Source organism: Rhamphochromis longiceps, linkage group LG16 (genome assembly GCF_057381845.1).
Source record: "Rhamphochromis longiceps isolate RC_006_pf linkage group LG16, R_longiceps_female_GT1.1, whole genome shotgun sequence".
In the NCBI taxonomy this organism is placed as follows: domain Eukaryota; kingdom Metazoa; phylum Chordata; class Actinopteri; order Cichliformes; family Cichlidae; genus Rhamphochromis; species Rhamphochromis longiceps.
Genome location: NC_140572.1, coordinates 27,287,560 through 27,305,842, shown reverse-complemented (window position 1 = coordinate 27,305,842; position 18,283 = coordinate 27,287,560). Strand labels below are relative to the sequence as shown.

The window sequence follows — 18,283 nt, the reverse complement described above, 5'->3', positions numbered from 1 at the left end:
CTTTGTCTCTAGGGGCCACTGTAGTATATGGCCATTTAAACTAAAATAATGAGATATTCTACGAAATTGAATATAATAAGAAAAAATACACACAGGCACACAAATTCCCACAATTGGACAGTCACCATTTGTTTCTCTCAGCCGTAGAGGTCTATAAGCTCTTTTTAGTCTCTCACACTAAGTGCACAGAGGATAGGAAAAAAAAAACACTCCACATTATGGAAGCCCGTTTCTATGGAAGCCCGTTTCCGCCACTAAAAAAAAAAAAAAAGGATCCATAACTCAAAATTTCGAGTTATTTTCTCAAAATTTCGAGTTATTTTCTCAAAATTTCGACATATTAACTCAAAATTTTGAGAAAAGCAACTCGAAATTTCGAGTTAGCGCTGCCAATCAGTAATCTACGTGAATGACGTCATTTCCATGTTACCCGGAAGCTGAAGCCCTCAGCTACAAATGCTACAGCTAAGCTACCGGTATTACATCCAGTCGTGAATGCACAGATTGCTGAGTGTTTTCAGCCTGGCTTCACAAATGATGAAATCCCTGTGTTATTAGCTGAATCACATGGTGTTACTATCAGCAAACATACTTTAATTTGTTGGGATCCGTTTTTGAGTGCGCGGTCCTGCGCCATATGCTTCCGGGTAACAAGAAAGCGACCTCATTCACGTATATTTTTGATTGGCAGAGCTAACTCGAAATTTTGAGAAAAGTAACTCGAAATTTCGAGTTATATTTCTCGAAATTTCGAGATAATAACTCGAAATTTCGAGAAAATAACTCGAAATTTCAAGTTATGGATACTAGCTTTTTTTTTTTTTTTTTTTAGTGGCGGAAACGGGCTTCCATACATTTCCGCCACTAAAAAAAAAAAAAAAAAGATCCATAACTCGAAATTTCGAGTTATCTTTCTCGAAATTTCGAGTTATTTTCTCAAAATTCGGACTTATTAACTCGAAATTTTGAGAAAATAACTCGAAATTTCGAGTTAGTGCTGCCAATAAGAAATCTACGTGGCTGATGTCATTTCCTTGTTACCCGGAAGGATATGGCGCAAAGGGGTGCGCACTCAAAACTGGATCGTGTCGTGAGCTGCTGTATTAACAACAAATGGCGCCAGGTTCTTCAGTTTTGAATGCCTTCCTACAAATGATAACTGGATAAAAGGTATATAAAAACAGTGTGACAGCGATTGTTACATACAAAGTTGAATAGAATGCAACGTCAGGGTTAACCAAAGGTACCTATAAGGTTTCTGTTACACGCTAATGACACCTGTTACGTCTGATGAAACAGACGTTTTGCTGAAAGCATGCGTAATAAGTATACAGCACTGTATAAAACAAAATCACAAATCACCCAAAACAGGGAATATGACTGACAACTATATAAATAAGGAACAAAACCAATAAAACTGTAACCAGACAACTGAGAAAATGTGGGATTGACTGTATTGTGATGCTGATTGTAGTTACAGTGCAAATGGACACTTAAAAATGCAGTTCCCACTTCTCCACCATAGTCAGAGCTCATAATGTAGGTAGGCACAGATACTTTGACGATAATATGGTGGCTTTATTTTAATTTTGTAATTTTAATTTACATCCTTCCTTACAGCATGGGAGACTTGACTGAATTCTTGAAACAAAGAGAAGTCTCTGAGGAAATTATACAGACCTTGGAGAATGAGAAGGTACTTAATTCCAACAAGATACTGGTTGAAATGCAACTTTTCCTCATTGTTCTTAAGTTAAAAATAGAATTGTATTTTCAAGGCTGGTTGTTTCAATAAATTAAATAATTTTTCCATCTTTAGATTGATGCCAGTGTCATAAGTCTAATGACAGATGAGGAGCTGAAGACTTATTTGCCATCATACGGTGATCGTCTAGCAGTATTTGGATTTTGCAGACGGAGGGGCAGCAGCCGCAAGTCAGCGCTTTTTGAACGGCTGAAATCCAAACTGTCCAAAAGAAAATTATCTGAAGAGGATGGCAGTAGCACACGGCAAGAAGAACATTCCCAAACAACCCATAAAAGAAATGCTCTGAAGAGAAATAGAAAAATAGAAATAGGATGGATGCATTATGATGAAGACACTGAGGTTTTCAAGCAGGTTAGAGCTAGACGAGGAGGAGGAACAAGAAAAATAGACATCTGCAAGGATGCCAAGAAAAGGGACATATTACAGGTTGCAACAGGCCTGTTCTTTCCAGATGGAGGAAACATTCAGGGGCCCTTAACAGATTTTGACTGTGATCTGAAGGATTATCAAGAGATGATAGTCGATGATGCATTGACAGTAGGAGAACTTTATCATGTCACAAAACTTAATATCCTCAGGTTCTACCTCACCACAAAGAAAAAACAAAATGACAGCCTTCAGAGCTCCAACCCAGGTTTGCATCCATCTTCAGAAATTGAAGCGAGTCCTCAAAACCAAACCTCTTCTTTTACTGTCACTACAGTCCAAACATCTGCTCCATTTGAAACAATCAGCCATGATGTGACATACATTGAAGACACTCCAAACGATAACCTTCCACAATCTTCCACGCAGTCTCTAAGCGCTAACACTTCTCACAGCAGTGACATTATTTTTGTTGGCCCCTTTTCTGACAGTGAGCCAATAAATTTGGATGACACCCTGATTTTTTCTCCACAACCTGGTCCATCCAGTGAGAGAGTGAGGAGAGTAGTGGTGGTCCACAGAGGGCAGGTAATGTCAGAGCTCATTTCACATTTTAGTGATAAGGACCTTGAAGATGTCGACATCAAAATCCAGGTCTTACTGCCTGATGGAACACCTGAAATGGCCCATGACGATGGGGGAGTTGTGAGAGACTGTCTTTCAGAATTCTGGAAAGAATTCTATGACCAGTGCACCACTGGAAACGTTTACAAAGTGCCCTTCTTAAGGCATGATCTTGGGCAACCGGAGTGGGAGAGTGTGGGCAGAATCATTGCATTTGGATGGGTTAGAGAGAAATATCTGCCTGTGAAAATTGCACCTGCCATTCTGGAACAAGCTGCCTTTGGATATGTAAAGAGTGATATTGTGGAGAATTTCCTTAAGTTCATGCCTGACTCTGAGCGTACAGTGTTAGAGGCGTGGCGATCAGACTTTAGCACCGTGGACCAAGAAGAACTTATAGACATACTTGATAACCACAGCTGCAGAAAGATACCAACAGCCTGCAATGCCACTGAAGTCCTATTGGAGCTTGCACACAAAACACTTGTCCAAGAGCCTGCCTATGTTATTGAACAGTGGGCAAGAACACTCAGCACTGCATGGGAAAGCCTTTGTGATCTATCTTCAGTTTATGAAACCCTCCAACCAACTGTGAGAAAAGTTCTCAAGTGTCTCACTTTCCCTGAAACAATGACGGCTCACCAGAAGCTGATTCAGAAATATCTAACTACATATGTGAAGAATGCTGAGAAGGAACATTTGTGTTTGTTCCTCAGGTTTTGCACAGGTTCAGATTTACATCTGGGAAAGAACATCATCATTGGGTTTAACGAACTGAAAGGTTTCCAGAGACGACCTGTGGCACACACATGTGGGTGTGTACTGGAGCTGTCGATAAATTATGACAGCTATCCTGACTTCAGATCGGAGATGAACAGTGTGTTGGAATCAAATGTGTGGGTTATGGACATTATCTAAAGGTTTGATTCACGGACAATGGCTTAAAAGCCATTGTTGTTTTACAACAGATTATATTTGAGTTGTGAACTAAGACTAAAGTGTTCCCATGTGAATGTCACAGCAAAGGTTTCAGGTGTTTAAAAACTGAGTTCCAAGAAAAAGTATTTGGTGAAATACCACTGTAATGCAATTTGAGGTACTTCTTTGTGTTTCTGTGTTTTCCTATTACAACTGAGGCAATATTTTTCTAAACACTTGTGACATGCATTTCTGCAGAGGTCTCAGAGTGGCAGTCTGGAGACCATTTATAAGCATTCCCATTTCCTCAGTCAACATGTGTGCATGTGAACAGTGAAAGCAGTTTTTCCACCTTTTATTCATTTTTTCTATTATTTGAATCCAAAATCAACTTTAAAAAATGCATTAGGTTAATTTTAATTTGTCAAATTTTATTAATGTAATGTCAAAAGATGACATGTATTGTAGTGGTTCACCAGAAAATTAGAGATTGAGACCCCTGCAATATGTAGTGTATAGTACATGTAGGAGATATATGCAATATCTCCTACATGTTTTATCATCGTGCACACATTTTACAGTTTACAAGTCAGGTTTTACTTTATCATTGTATTTTATTACAGTTATGTTTGTACAGTTCTGTTTAGCCATCTGGGTTATGGTGACTTTTGCTAAATTGAATGGCCATAAGGCACACCTATATGCTTTTATTTTGGATTTCTGTGAAATCAGCAATTGCTTAGCTGAAGGTTGATTTTTGGTTGGCTTTTCCTGATTTTTGTAATGGAAAAAAACCCCTGTGTATCATAGCCCCCTTTTTCAAAACTACATAGCCGATGGGGTAGTTATTTAAAAGATATTTTCCTATATTTCTGTTTTCATGTTTGAGCCTAATGTATTTGCTTCATAGTGGTTTTAGACCACACGTTCTTATTCTTTAATTGTAGGATATTGTTATCAGATCTTGCCATATTATCCTCAATCTCTTTTTATTGTCCCATTCTTTTTGTATTTTTAATAATAATTGAACTTTTGCAAAACATATTGCATATTTTTGTTGAGTGTATTATCGTACTTTTTCCAAGTCTTGTGCTTGCAATTAGCTTTTTATAAGAATACTTTAAGGTTTTTTGTGTTACTGTAAATACAGTACAGTTATTTTGTTTTAAGACAAGATGATGGCAAAAGATCTGTGTTTTATAATAAAGTGTTCAATGAGACAAATTACATCTTTAATTTTGGTAATTTCTGGGTTTTTATTATTCTGAGGCGCAATCCGAAAAAAAAAAAGGTCCATAAATCTCACTCAGTTAGGTTATCCATATGCTAAAAAATATATAATTATACTGCCCATAATCAGGAAAACAGTCAGTATATATAAAAAGTCTCAGCAGTGAAAAAAATGACAGTGAAAATTTTTTTTACTGCTACATAACCAGATATTTCAAAACATCAATAATTACTCAAATAAAAAGAAAGATGAAAAAGCATATTTACAAAAAGTTGAAATCATAATTCCAAGGTGACATGCGCTGCATATCCTCCAAATAGCAGGTCTAACAGACATTATGTTTACATATGTTTTAATAATAAGGCTTTTAAAACAAAAAATTGGTTTGTTAATTGAAATAAACCATCCAAAAAAAAACAACCCTCCAAAAATTAAATACAATTTTTATAGCCTTTTTCAATTGGCCCTGTTCGTGAAATACATTTTCAGGCCCTCAAAACCCATGTATGTGTGCCCCAAAAACGACAACCATCCACAAATTAATAACTCATAAAAGTTTACAATTTAAATATGAAAATACAGAATTAAAAATGCATAACGATGTCTAACCTTTAAGGCAAAAGCTCCAACTCAGTAAGCATCAACTGCCTTAGCTTTACATACAGATCCACTGTATGAAACACATCATCTGAGAAGTCCAGGTTATGTTCTGACATGAGTTCTACACAGAGATGAAAGACATCCTCTTCACATGGAAAGTCTTTGAACACGCATTCTTCAAGGCAGGCTTCAACTTTGTCCATATTGACATGTTTGAGACAGTCCCTCGCGCCATAAATGTCTGGGAGGGCATACATAAAAGATGGTCGGCCATGAGGACTTCGGGAGTTGTGGACTGGGCGCATTCTGTGGTCATTCCAGGCCAAAGCAACTTCATTTAATTCTTCCTAGATGAAAACAAAATGAACAAAAGAAACATTTTCAGGCATACAATATGAAAATGTTAATGTACAAAAGCACAACTAACTTCTACATTGATTTTCTTAGCTTACACACCATTAATTTAGCTTTGAGCTACATTAATGATATATATCCGTATATATACACACACATACCTATACACACACACACCCACACACACACACACACACACACACACACACACACACACACACACACACACACACACACACATCATGAACAGACAGATACTTATTTACTTAGTTTTGACCCACCAAAAATGCTAACCGAGTACAGAGAGAGGCCTAAACACATAAATAATCAATGTGTTATAATGTATAATTGTGTTCCTTGATATATATGTGGAATTTTTTTTTTAACAAAACAGTTTAAAAAAAAAAAAAAAAAAAAAAGCACTACTTTTCACGTGTACTTTAATATATCTGATGTTTCTATAATATACAAAGGCCGTGTGAGTTGTTACAAATTAAACAGTTACAATACATGTCGTTTACACAATCACCTATGTAAACTCACCTGTATAATGTGAAGAAAACAGAACTGGACCAATGATTTGTCCAAGAAAGAGTCTGAGAAGTGGCCATCCTCTCTTAGTTTGTCAAATAGTTCAATCCAGTACTGGATACACTGGCTTCGTAAGATTAGCCACCATCTTTCAATGCGTTGATTTCCTGTACTTGCTCCAAATATGACGTGCTCTCTTTCTGGTTCATTGTCTGTAAAGTGCAAAAATCGTTGCATGTGAGCCACATGGACGTTTTCTGTTCCTAGATCTAATCTCACTCGATCAGGGCAACCACCTTGTTGAATCACGGCATCCATGAAGTAGCCAGCAATTACTCTCGGGTCATTATTTGTCTTGTAAGCGTCTAGCCATATTATACTCCTTGAAAATCCGTCAATGCATCCACTGATTGCAATCCCAAATGGCTTCAGTTTATCGTAGCCGTCGATATGCCACACATAGTTGGGGCCTCTGCTATGATACACTCGCCTCCGCAGTCGTCTATGTGACCTCAAATCCACACCTTCTCCATCGAATAAACGGAGCAGAAGACGAACGGTTTCTCTGTCAGTAACAATGCCATTCATCCAACACTTCTGGTGCATCCAACGATACCCATGACACTGTCCTGAGGTTGCCAATTGTGCTTGTATAAAAGCTGCCACCTCTCCCACCTCTGTTTTGTTCTTTCTGCGCCAAAGTCGGTTGTTGTGTAAAATCCTTTCAAGTGTACGGAGGCTGATAGTAATGCCATGTGATTCAGCTAATAACGCAAGAATCTCCTCATTTGTGAAGCCACGCTTAAAATACTCAGCAATTTGTGAATTCATGATCCGTATCTATAATTAGCATTTCTGTAGCATTTGTAGCTGAGGGCTTCAGCTTCCGGGTAACACGGAAATGACGTCATTCACATAGATTACTGATTGGCAGAGCTAACTCGAAATTATGAGAAAATAACTCAAAATTTCGAGTTATTTTTCTCATAATTTCGAGTTATTAAGTCGAAATTTCGAGTTGCTAAGTCGAAATTTCGAGTTGCTAAGTTGAAATTTCGAGAAAATAAGTCGAAATTTCGAGAAAGATAACTCGAAATTTCGAGTTAAGTATCCTTTTTTTTTTTTTTTAGTGGCGGAAACGGGCTTCCATACCACATAGTAGAGATCTTCACCAAGGCCAAATAAACTGCTACATTCACAGTGAGCATTTTGCCATGTGGATAAGCCAAAGTTTACAGTCTAATAGTATTGCTGAGAGAACAGTCTCCAAAATCAATAATGCTCTCCATGGTGTAGGCATTAATGTGAACAAAAAGCTGTGATCAGGATATGCCCATTGACAAAAAAAAAAAAAAAAAAAGAAGCTATACAGGGTGGGCCATTTATATGGATACACCGTAATAAAATGGGAATGGTTGGTGATATTAAAGTCTTGTTTGTGGCAATTTGTATATGTGACGGGGTAAACTCCTCAAGATGGGTGGTGACCATGGAGGCCATTTAGAAGTCGGCCATCTTGGATACAACTTTTGTTTTTTCAATAGGAAGAGGGCCATGTGACACATCAAACTTATTGGTAATGTCACAAGAAAAACAATGGTGTGCTTGGTTTCAATGTAACTTTATTCTTCATGAGTTATTTAGTTATTTAAGTTTCTCTTTGTTCACAGCCATTGACATGTTGAAGAGGTTAACACGTGAGGAGCGGATCGAAATTGTGTTGATATCTGGTGAACGCAGTAACCGGGTCATTGCAGCAGATTTCAATGCAAGACACCCTACGAGACCACCCATCTCCCATGCTACAGTTAGCAAACTGCTTGCTAAGTTTCGTGAAACTGGTTCAGTGTTGGATTTGCCAAAATGTGGACGCAAGAAAACTGTCACCAATGAAGAAACATCAGTGATTGTCCTAGCTTCATTCAGCAAGAACCCGCAGCGTAGCACTCGCCGCATGTCACTGGAGAGTAGTCAAACATCCCTTCGGCGGATATTAGCTACTCACAAATGGCACCCTTACAAACTCCAGCTACTGCAGCATCTCAACGAGGATGACCCAGATCGACGCACAGAATTTGCAGAATGGGCAAAACAAAAATTGGAACAGGACCCTCAGTTCACGCAGAAGATTTTGTTCAGTGATGAGGCAAACTTTTATGTGAATGGTGAAGTTAACAAACAAAACCACCGCTATTGGTCTGACACTAACCCACATTGGATGGATCTCTCCAAGACTGTTGGAACAACAAAAGTGATGGTTTGGTGTGGTATATGGGGTATAACGATAGTGGGTCCATTCTATATCAATGGAAACCTCAAGGCCACTGGATATTTGAAATTGCTACATGATGATGTGTTTCCCTCTTTATGCACTGAAGCTGGCACGTTCCCTGAGTTTTTCCAGCAAGATGGTGCACCACCACATTATTGGTGGCAGGTCCGAGCATTCCTAGATGAACAGTTTCCTAGAAAGTGGATTGGTCGTCGTGGGCCAATTGAATGGCCCCCAAGGTCTCCCGATCTGACCCCCTTAGACTTTTATCTTTGGGGTCATCTGAAGTCAATTGTCTATGGTGTGAAGATACGAGATGTGCAGCACCTGAAACTACGGATACTGGATGCCTGTGCTGGCATTTCTCCTGCGGTGTTGCTATCAGTGTGTGAAGAGTGGGAGAAGAGGGTTGCATTGACAATCCAACACAATGGGCAGCACATTGAACACATTTTATAAGTGGTCAGAAACTTGTAAATAACTCATGAAAGAATAAAGTTATGTTGAAACCAAGCACACCGTTGTCTGTGAAGGTTCTCAGTCATCCAGGTCATCGTCGTCAAATGAGCTTGCAAAGAAAAGCGTCTGGACTTCTTTAAGTTACTTGAAGACGTTTCACCTCTCATCCGAGAAGCTTCTTCAGTTCTAAGGTCAAATGGTGGAGAGTCCCAGATATAAACCTAGTGGGAGTATACCCCCACAGAGGGACAAAAGGACCCCCTGATGATCCTCTAATTGCCTGAGCCAAGGTGTGAAACTGGGTGTGGGTCCCAATCAGCCAGAGTTTCGGGTGAGTTCATTGTGAAACCTGGCCCCACCTTATCATGCGAATTCCTGAGATCAGATGGCCCAGGATGTGAGTGGGCGTTAAGGGGTCTGGGAAGGGATCTCAAAACTGGATTATAGATGGCAGAGAGTTGGTGTCGTAAACCACCGCCTCTGTTCAAAGATGGTTGCTCACAGTGGAGATAGATGGCTTCTTTCACTCCTCTTTCAAACCATCTGTCCTCTCTGTCCAAAATGTGAACATTGGCATCCTCGAAAGAGTGTCCTTTATCCTTAAGATGCAGATGGACTGCTGAGTCTTGTCCTGTGGAGGTGGCTCTTCTATGTTGTGCCATGCGATTGTGAAGTGGCTGTTTGGTCTCTCCAATGTAGAGGTCTGGGCATTCCTCGCTGCACTGTACAGCATACACCACATTGTTAAGTCTGTGTTTTGGCGTTTTGTCTTTCGGGTGAACCAGTTTTTGTCTGAGCGTGTTGCTGGGTCTGAAATACACTGGGATGTCGTGCTTGGAGAAAACTCTCCTGAGTTTTTCTGATACACCGGCTACATAGGGGATGAAGTCCAGATGCTTTTCTTTGCAAGCTCCTTTGACCAAGCACACCATTGTTTTTCTTGTGACATTACCAATAGGTTTGATGTGTCACATGGCCCTCTTCCTATTGAAAAAACAAAAGTTGTATCCAAGATGGCCGACTTCTAAATGGCCACCATGGTGACCACCCATCTTGAGGAGTTTCCCCCCTCACATATACTAATGTGCCACAAACAGGACTTTAATATCACCAACCATTCCCATTTTATTACGGTGTATCCATATAAATGGCCCACCCTGTACTTTGTGCTAATCGCCACATACTAGTGTACTAACACTATTTAAGGCATAGAATATAGCCACTGTGATGCCATTCATTGGTTTTGGACTACCTGTTTTAAAACTAAACAACATTAAAGCAACATTAGGTGTAATTATGTGGACCACTGCATTACCCAATCAGGAGCAAAAAGGTTCTAGACCACGGGTAGACCACGCCAGGTCTCGAGTGTCCTGCAGGTTTTAGATGTGTCCTTGATCCAACACAGCTGATTCAAATTACTAAATTACCTAGCCAACATGTCTTGAAGTTCTCCAGAGGCCTGGGAATGAACTAATCCTTTGATTCAAGTGTGTTGACAGAGGGTGATACCTAAAAACCTGCAGGACATTGGCACCCGAGGCCTGGAGTTGCCTACCCCTGTTCTACACTGAAGTAAATGTGTTAAAATCATTGAAGTAGCGACAAATTATTCATAACCGTTATTAAAGATGCATGTGTAAATATCCAAACATGTAAATACTAAATATAAACACAAATATGACCATGGTTAGCTCTGCAAATAATGTAAGAAAATTTAACTAAAGTATAAATTCACTGCCACACCTGAAATTAGTGTTTAATGTATTTTAGAACGAGAAATGACCATATTTGGATCACACTATGCACACTACGTTATCAGCCAATGCTTAGGCTTAGTGAGCCATTTTTGTTCATACTCAGGGGCAGTAAGCAATTAATTAGAGCTTTGAAAAAGATCAATTAAATTCTAGAATTTCTCTCAACAAAACTGAAGTAAAAATATGTGGGGTGATCTGACACTCACAGAATTTATATTATTCAGATAATTCAGTTAAAAAGCTACAAAAAGAAGGCATCAACAGTACAAACACAGTAAAAAATGAGGTCTAGCAAACAGTGACTGACTCCAGCTGCCTGTGTTGTGACTCCAGTATGGATAAAATATTTTAAAAATCGACTTGCTATCAAAAGGACTGTGATCATATTAGATAGTTCTCACAGTTTTAACCTGTAGTCTTACTGTTTATTATACATTGATATACAAACTCTTGGCAGCACAAATATAACCAGTGTTTCAATCACTACTCCAACAAATAAAGTATCACACATTACACTTTACTTTTAAAAAGTTTATTTAATTATCCCTAACATGCTCTGAGAAAACAAGCACATAATTACCAACAATATGAAAATTAGCCTAAGCATTTTGCAATTTTGCATAATTTTAAAAAGTTTAAATTTGTTCAGTATTGAACAGCAGAAATGAGGCTTTCTTGTCGGAAATAAGTAAAAAAAAACAAACAAACAACAAAAACAAAAAAACCCAGCGGCCGACACCTTAGACTGGTTGGTAATAAGTAGGGGTGGGTTTTGATTAGAGATTGAGAGAGAGAGAGCTCTACATGAAGTGTGATATATATATATATATATTTTTTTTTTTTTTTTGGTGGTGGAAGCAAAACCGCAAATGTACGAGGAAATTCGTGACAATGTTTATGTGAAGCGAAATATGAAGCGAAATGTGAAGCGTAGTTTGGATAGTCTTTGTGGCTGCTGGTTCAGTCAATATTGTTTGGAGAGAGATAAAACCTGCAACTTCAGAATCGAGCGCTGTCGGCTTTCAGCCCCGAAGGCGTGTCCGCGTCCTCGTACGTGCTGTCGGGTGAGAAAGGCGACATCTCACTGATTCGGATGCGTTGGGTCCACGTTTTGTGTTTACGTCTTTGTGCAGAATCCGTGTACCTGCTCTCATTTACTGTTTTAGCTGTTTGGTGGTTGTAGAAAATTTGTGAGGTTTAACCTGAGATTCTGGCGCTTCGGGCAAAATAAATTTATATTTAAAAATCAATTCAGGATTTTAATGAATCAATATCATGTTGTCCAAGCCAGAATCGATTTTAATTGATATATCGATAATCAAAACCCACCCCTACTTACAACTCCTTCAGTTACATGCTAGACATAAGCCTAGTATGTAAGCCTCTCAGCAAAACAAATAGATAAAGTAGTGTTTATATCTCCTCTTCTCAAAAGTTGTAGATCCCTCTAGCATTTTCCTCACTCATGTACTAAGCTCAAATCACCTGAATAAAAGGGAAACTTGTCGGAGCGGCCCCTGCCAGCAGTGGAGAGCAAGCCACGCAAAAGCTGAGGCAGGAGTGCTGGAGGTTCGGACGGCTGGGACACCTGCGTCTGGGACATTGGCATGGTCCTAATCGGGTTATTTTACTGCAGTGCACCAGTTTGTATTGGTGGATTATGCAACATGACGTCCTGAAGCAGCGCTACTGTGCACCATTTCCGCAAAGACTTTGGCACGTGTGCTGTTTCAGGTCTGCATCCGGAAAGAAATACTGATTAGAAAGAAAGAAAGTGTACTTCATTAATGGGGAAATTCTTCTCTGCATTTAACCCATTCACTCAGTGAAGCAGTGGGCAGCCATTGGGCGCCCGGGGAGCAGTGTGTAGGGACGGTACCTTGCTCAGGGGTATCTCAGGGTAGCTGTTCAGGGGAATCAAACCCCCGACCTTCCGATCATGGGGCTACCACTCTACCTACTGAGCTATTCCTGCCCCAGGGATAGCTGGGGCAGGGATAGCTGGGGCATTAACCAGGACACATTGTTCATGTCATGCGTTCAGGGCCTTACAGGTTACATAAATATAAAATACAAATTGTTCAGAAGGAATTGGTTTAGATGTCAAAAATGCAAGTAATACAAGACTCACATGTGCTTGGTATAACCTGTTAGTTTTTGTGGTGAAAACAGATGGGCCTATATGGTTCTACCAACTATCACAAGGTGAATGAGGTCTTGCACTTTGATGCATATCTTGTCCCAGATCCACGTGTCCTGGACTGGTTAGGCACTGCTCGTTTTTTTTTCACAACACTGGATTCGAGGGTTACTGGCAGATTCTGTTGTCTGTTGTTTCCAAAAAGGAAAAAAAAAATGACCGTCTCTACTCTGTAAGGTTTTTACCAATTTGTCAGACTTTCATTTGGCTCTTTTGGGGCCCCAGCCACCTTCCACCTCTTCATGGACTGACTGCTATGTCTGTAGGCAGCTTACTTGAATGATGTTGTCATCCATAGCGACACCTGGGTGGCATGTGCAGTAGGTGGCCATGGTCCTGGAATTCCTGAGGCAGGTTGGGGTCACGTCGAACCTGAAGAGGTGTGCGGTTGGATGGAGGGAGAATATGTATTTGGAGTACCACTTAAAGGCAGGTAGCTGCACCCACAGTTGGAGAAAAGAGCAGCCATTGCAGCCTGCCCGTGTCTTGGGAACAAACAAGAGGTGAGGTGGATTATGAGGCTGGCTGGCTGGCTACTACCACTGGTTTGTGTCCGGCTTCATGAAGCTGGACAGGGTGCTCCAGATCTGGTCCATTTAATGGTTTAACCGGACTTAAAAGGCTCTCTGTGGGGAACCCCTGGTCCATACCCTTAACTTTTCCCTCCTTGTCATTCTGCAGATGAATGCTCGGGGCTGTTTTGGCCCAGCAGGTATGGGAGGGTCAACCGCCCTGTTGTGTTTATTGGCCAGAAACTGAGAGGGAGGTATGTGGCGGGGTGTGGTCTGCGGCTCTGCTGCAGGGGAGGGGTGGTGCAGTGGATTTAGTGGGCAGTGCCAGATAGGCAGGCAGGACAGCTGAGACTAATCAGAGAAAGAGAGAACAGTGCCAGGAACAAGGCAACTGAAAAGCTGTACAAGCAGCCTCGAGAGAGAAAAACATTGTAAATAAATCAACACTATTCCTGCAGCATTATATAAGCCCCTTTTCCATTAGTACCTACTCAGATTGACTCGACTTGAAACGACTGGTTTTCCATTGCAATTTAGTACCTCCTAATGTGTGTGGTCATTGTCATTACAACGTTTCAGAGTGTCCTGCGACACAATTAATGCGAGATGATTGCTACAAAAAAGGTGGACGGGGAGGCAAGAATATACCTGCTGCTCAGTCTCTGCCTTTTTGTCAGACTCTGGGACAACAGCATTGTGGGGGTTTTTTAGTAGCAATTTCCTTCATTGCTGGGTTCAAAAATGGTGGTTTTGATTTTCGTGAATGAGACTCTTTCATGACTCATCGATTAAAGCTACTCGCCAGCCAATTGGTGGCATGCAGTCTGATGATTAGTACCTGGTTCTAGATGTTTCATTTTTTTTATCCAAGGGTCTGCTTCTTCTGTTGTAAAATATGTTGTAGAGTCCAAGATATTTAACCCCTAGTGGGGGTTATTCTTTGGAAGTAGTCCTAAGGGTCAGTGATTCACTATTGACCATATGGGTCATCACATGACCAGTGTTGGGTAAGTTACTTTAAATTAGTAACTTAGTTACATTACTAGTTACTTCTATCAAAAGTAACTCAGTTACTTCAAGTTACTTGTTACTTTCAGAGTAACTAGTTACTGGGGAAAGTAACTTTGGTTTGTCTCAGAATTCTCTTGTTAATGTGTTGCTTCCGTAACTGGATACCCAGCAAGATTGCCAGTCTTCTAGCTTGCTTACTTGCCACAAGTGCAGTGTGCCACCTACCAATAGAAAGGAAAAAATAATGTGCACATTTCCACGAGAGAAATCCCACGCCTGATTCTATCCTAGCCTGCTTTTTACATCCAACACAAAAACTGCAGTCGTGGTGCTTTCGATTGTACTGAGATCTCGGAAATTCTGCCTTCTGAATAGGAAGATGTAGGTAACACCAGACTGCAGATGAGCTGCATACAGAGCTGGACTGGGACAAAAAAAATCGTCCCGGGCATTTTGACTAGAGACCGGCCCACCATTATAGGAAAAATCATAAAGCCTTTGAATGAAAATAAACACTGTTGTGACTGTGATGTACACTGTTCTGATGGTATATATGTATCAATCTATCAATCGTTTGTTGTAAGACTCAGATAATTATTTTTTTAAAAGTGAGACATTTTAAATGAGAATAAGAAAGTATTTCCTTGTGCCCCCCTCTCCCTGTTAATACCCTACATGGACCCCTGGCAACACTTTGCTAGACCCGCCCCTGCACAGTTACCAGCTGTCAGCTGCTTAGAAAAGGATCCTGGTGTTATTTGTCTCTCAGAAACAGTTCATAACTTCCCTTCAACTCATTCGTGTTAACTAAAAGGTAAACCTGTTTCTCCATCCCCTGTTCAGCTCTGATGATTCAGTAAGGACATCTCCTGGTTTCATCTTCATGTTTCCCTCTCACCACATAACCAAACCATATCATGACCAGCAGGTTTACAGCTGTGGCTCCAGCAAACATCAGCTGATACTAGAAATTAATATTAAATAAATTCTAACAACAGCTGATCAAGCTTAAAAGTGCTGCTGTTGTTTACCGCGACATCCGCTGGTTCCCTCTTTCTGGCGCAAAGTGGGCGATAAACAAACAAGAGAGCCGATCAGCTGATCATTGATCAGTTTCATGATTGAAGTAGAAACAGGAGAGGGAGGGGGAGAGGATGAGAGAAGAAGAGGCAGCTGTGCAGCAAAGACACAGAATAACTCCAGCTTTGTGTCTTTTTCAGCTGAAGTCCGGGACAAACTGTTCCTTTTCACCTCAATACGAAATGCGTAATATTTTCTCTGAATACGAGACGATTCCGTTTTTTACTGGACGGTTGGCAACTCTAATAATTAACCTTATGAACAAAATAAAGTTCAACATCAGTAACATAGCACCACCCAGCTGTATAGAAACTCCGTCATGCTAGCTAGCACGCAGTACGAAAAAGTCAGAATAACGAAAATAAACTCCACCTAAACTTGGTTCATATCTGACCCAGATGGACTGCAGGTTATAACTTCTTACCTGAAGTTCAGTTCACCTGACGCTCTCGGACCAGTGGCCGCTTCGGGTCTCTCCTCTTGCCTCCGTTTTCCTTCATCCACCTGTGGGCCTCCACCACTTGCTAATGTTATTGAATCTGTGGAAGCTCCGCGACAGCCACCACACGAAGTAACGAATAACGAGCCTATCTAAAATCCCAGTAACGAGTAACGCGTTCCCGGTTTTGGCATAATAACTAGTTACCGTGCTCGTTACCACAATAATAACGTAGTTACTGTAACGCGTTACTTAATAACGCGTTAGTCCCAACACTGCACATGACCCAAGGTGCGGAAAAATAGCACAAGTCATTGTCATTATCATAATCTGGGATTAAGAATGAAACCACTGAGATCTTGACCGAACCCATCATATGAATTTGAAGTCACCTGATGCAAGGTGTGAATGGAGCTTGATGCGCCTAAGAAGGAATGTTAACCCCTACATTGTAGTTGGCTGTTCAAGATGGTTGTTCAGAGTGGACATAGTTGGCCTATAACACAATTTACATCATTAAGGGATTTATAAATATTCTAAAAAGAATGTTTTTTCCCTTTAGTTTTGAGTCTAGTTATCCAGAAAACTCACAAAAAACTCGATTGTTGATAACAAGTCTTAACATACCAACTAGTTACGATTGCTGACACAAGAGTCTAATAAACTGATGGAATTTGTAGTAATGAAATAAAAGATGAGACACGTTATTTTAATACGGAATGGATGCTACTTAAATCAAAATATAGTGTTGAGATGTGCGAGCTTGATGTGTGAAAGGACACAATTACTCTACTGGAAGCCAACAAAGAACTGTCAGCAAGCCATTATGTTACACATGAATAGAGCAACATAATTGCAATGGAGTTGATGTTAACAATGACGCCTCCTCACTTAAGATCGCAGCTTAATTAAAATGCAGCTTTGCCACAACTGGTCTCATTTATCACTCTGCTCACATGTTATTAGTATATTCTATGAGTCAAAGTAATTTTAAAATCTTACTTCATTGCAATTAAGTCTGCAGACATGCTAGTTTGGCTGCTGTGTCCTTGATTAATCTTTAATGTGACTAAGAGGATGCGCTTACACACAACTTAATTAGTAAGAACTGGTATCATGATATAGTCATTTTTCTCTATTTTTGAAAATACTTTATGCTTGACTGTGTTTTTGACAAAAATGTAATAGCTCTAAATACAAGGCTTTAAAACTAGCAAAGCCTACCCATACAAACAAAGATGACCAGGTCATGCATACAGAAATGGATTTTAATTTTAGTCTCCACTGTCTCTGTAAAAATAAAGCAAATAGTCCCAGAGTTGCAAGGCATATAAGTTGCAATATTTATACAGCTATAATTACACACCTGAATATGGGACAAATGTGGTATAAGCTTGTTGAAACTTCTTTTCATGGCTATAGTGAAGGTATATGCTGAACTTCACGGCACTACAAAAATCAGAAGCAAAGAGTGACTCTTTTTTTCATTGCCATCATTTCTGCTGGTCATATCAGGAAAAATGCTGTTGTATGAACATTAAAATACCGGAATTTCATCCACCTGAGCACCTTTTTCCTCCACATTGAACCTTTGTTTATTTATATACTATGAATGATATATTAAATATTTTTTTCCACTATGTTAAATGTCAGGACTTATGGTTCCAAATCGATGGTCTTCTGTGGTGAGTTTGTTCATAATTCGAACCTCAAGAATTTATAGCAACATAGTAACAGCACTGAACAGACAAAACGTATCCATCTGCAGGGAATTGATCAAATATGTGCCAAATAGATAAGACGGCCGCTGAGGAAGATGTCTGGATGACATATTTGTCTCTTTCGCACATGACACACTGTTCTAATTAAATGTGTTACTGCATGTAAATGCCCAACTGATTTAGAGTTTTACTTAATTGCTTTGGCACATTTCACGAGGCACATCTGAACTTGTCAGCACTAAGGATATACTTCCCAAAACAAAAATAAACATGCAGTAAAACACTGTGAATACCCTGCAAAAGGCTTCAAATTGTTCATCACAATTGCTTAAATTGTGTGTCAAACAATGTTTTTATGTAAAAGATTGTCATTTTTTACCGAAATAATACAATTTCATTTTGTAAACCCAGATTGCCAGATTAGAAGTATCAGACTA

General features: G+C 39.8%; 2 protein-coding genes across 2 annotated transcripts; one reads left to right on the top strand and one right to left on the bottom strand.

Annotated features, from left to right (window-relative positions):
- The first annotated feature begins 1,021 nt into the window (after nucleotides 1-1,021).
- On the top strand, nucleotides 1,022-3,890 carry LOC146651295 (uncharacterized). Its single transcript, XM_085385518.1, has 3 exons — nucleotides 1,022-1,170; nucleotides 1,621-1,696; nucleotides 1,820-3,890. The coding sequence occupies exons 2-3, from the start codon at nucleotides 1,622-1,624 to the stop codon at nucleotides 3,674-3,676; spliced, it is 1,932 nt and encodes a 643-aa protein (XP_085241644.1). The 5' UTR covers nucleotides 1,022-1,170; nucleotide 1,621; the 3' UTR covers nucleotides 3,677-3,890.
- A 1,549-nt stretch (nucleotides 3,891-5,439) lies between these two features.
- On the bottom strand, nucleotides 5,440-7,340 carry LOC146651294 (uncharacterized). The gene is made up of 2 exons (XM_085385448.1): nucleotides 6,405-7,340; nucleotides 5,440-5,854 (listed from the first exon to the last, which is right to left on the bottom strand). The coding sequence occupies exons 1-2, from the start codon at nucleotides 7,221-7,223 to the stop codon at nucleotides 5,519-5,521; spliced, it is 1,155 nt and encodes a 384-aa protein (XP_085241574.1). The 5' UTR covers nucleotides 7,224-7,340; the 3' UTR covers nucleotides 5,440-5,518.
- Nucleotides 7,341-18,283: the final 10,943 nt, after the last annotated feature.

What these genes read in the sequence shown, in the direction of transcription:
- LOC146651295 (XM_085385518.1), top strand. Translation starts at nt 1,622, where the DNA reads ATGGGAGACTTGACTGAATTCTTGAAACAAAGAGAAGTCTCTGAGGAA. An exon ending in AGACCTTGGAGAATGAGAAG is followed by an intron (nt 1,697 to 1,819) that starts GTACTTAATTCC and finishes TTCCATCTTTAG; the next exon opens with ATTGATGCCAGTGTCATAAG.
- LOC146651294 (XM_085385448.1), bottom strand. Translation starts at nt 7,223, where the DNA reads ATGAATTCACAAATTGCTGAGTATTTTAAGCGTGGCTTCACAAATGAG. An exon ending in GTTTTCTTCACATTATACAG is followed by an intron (nt 5,855 to 6,404) that starts GTGAGTTTACAT and finishes GTTTTCATCTAG; the next exon opens with GAAGAATTAAATGAAGTTGC.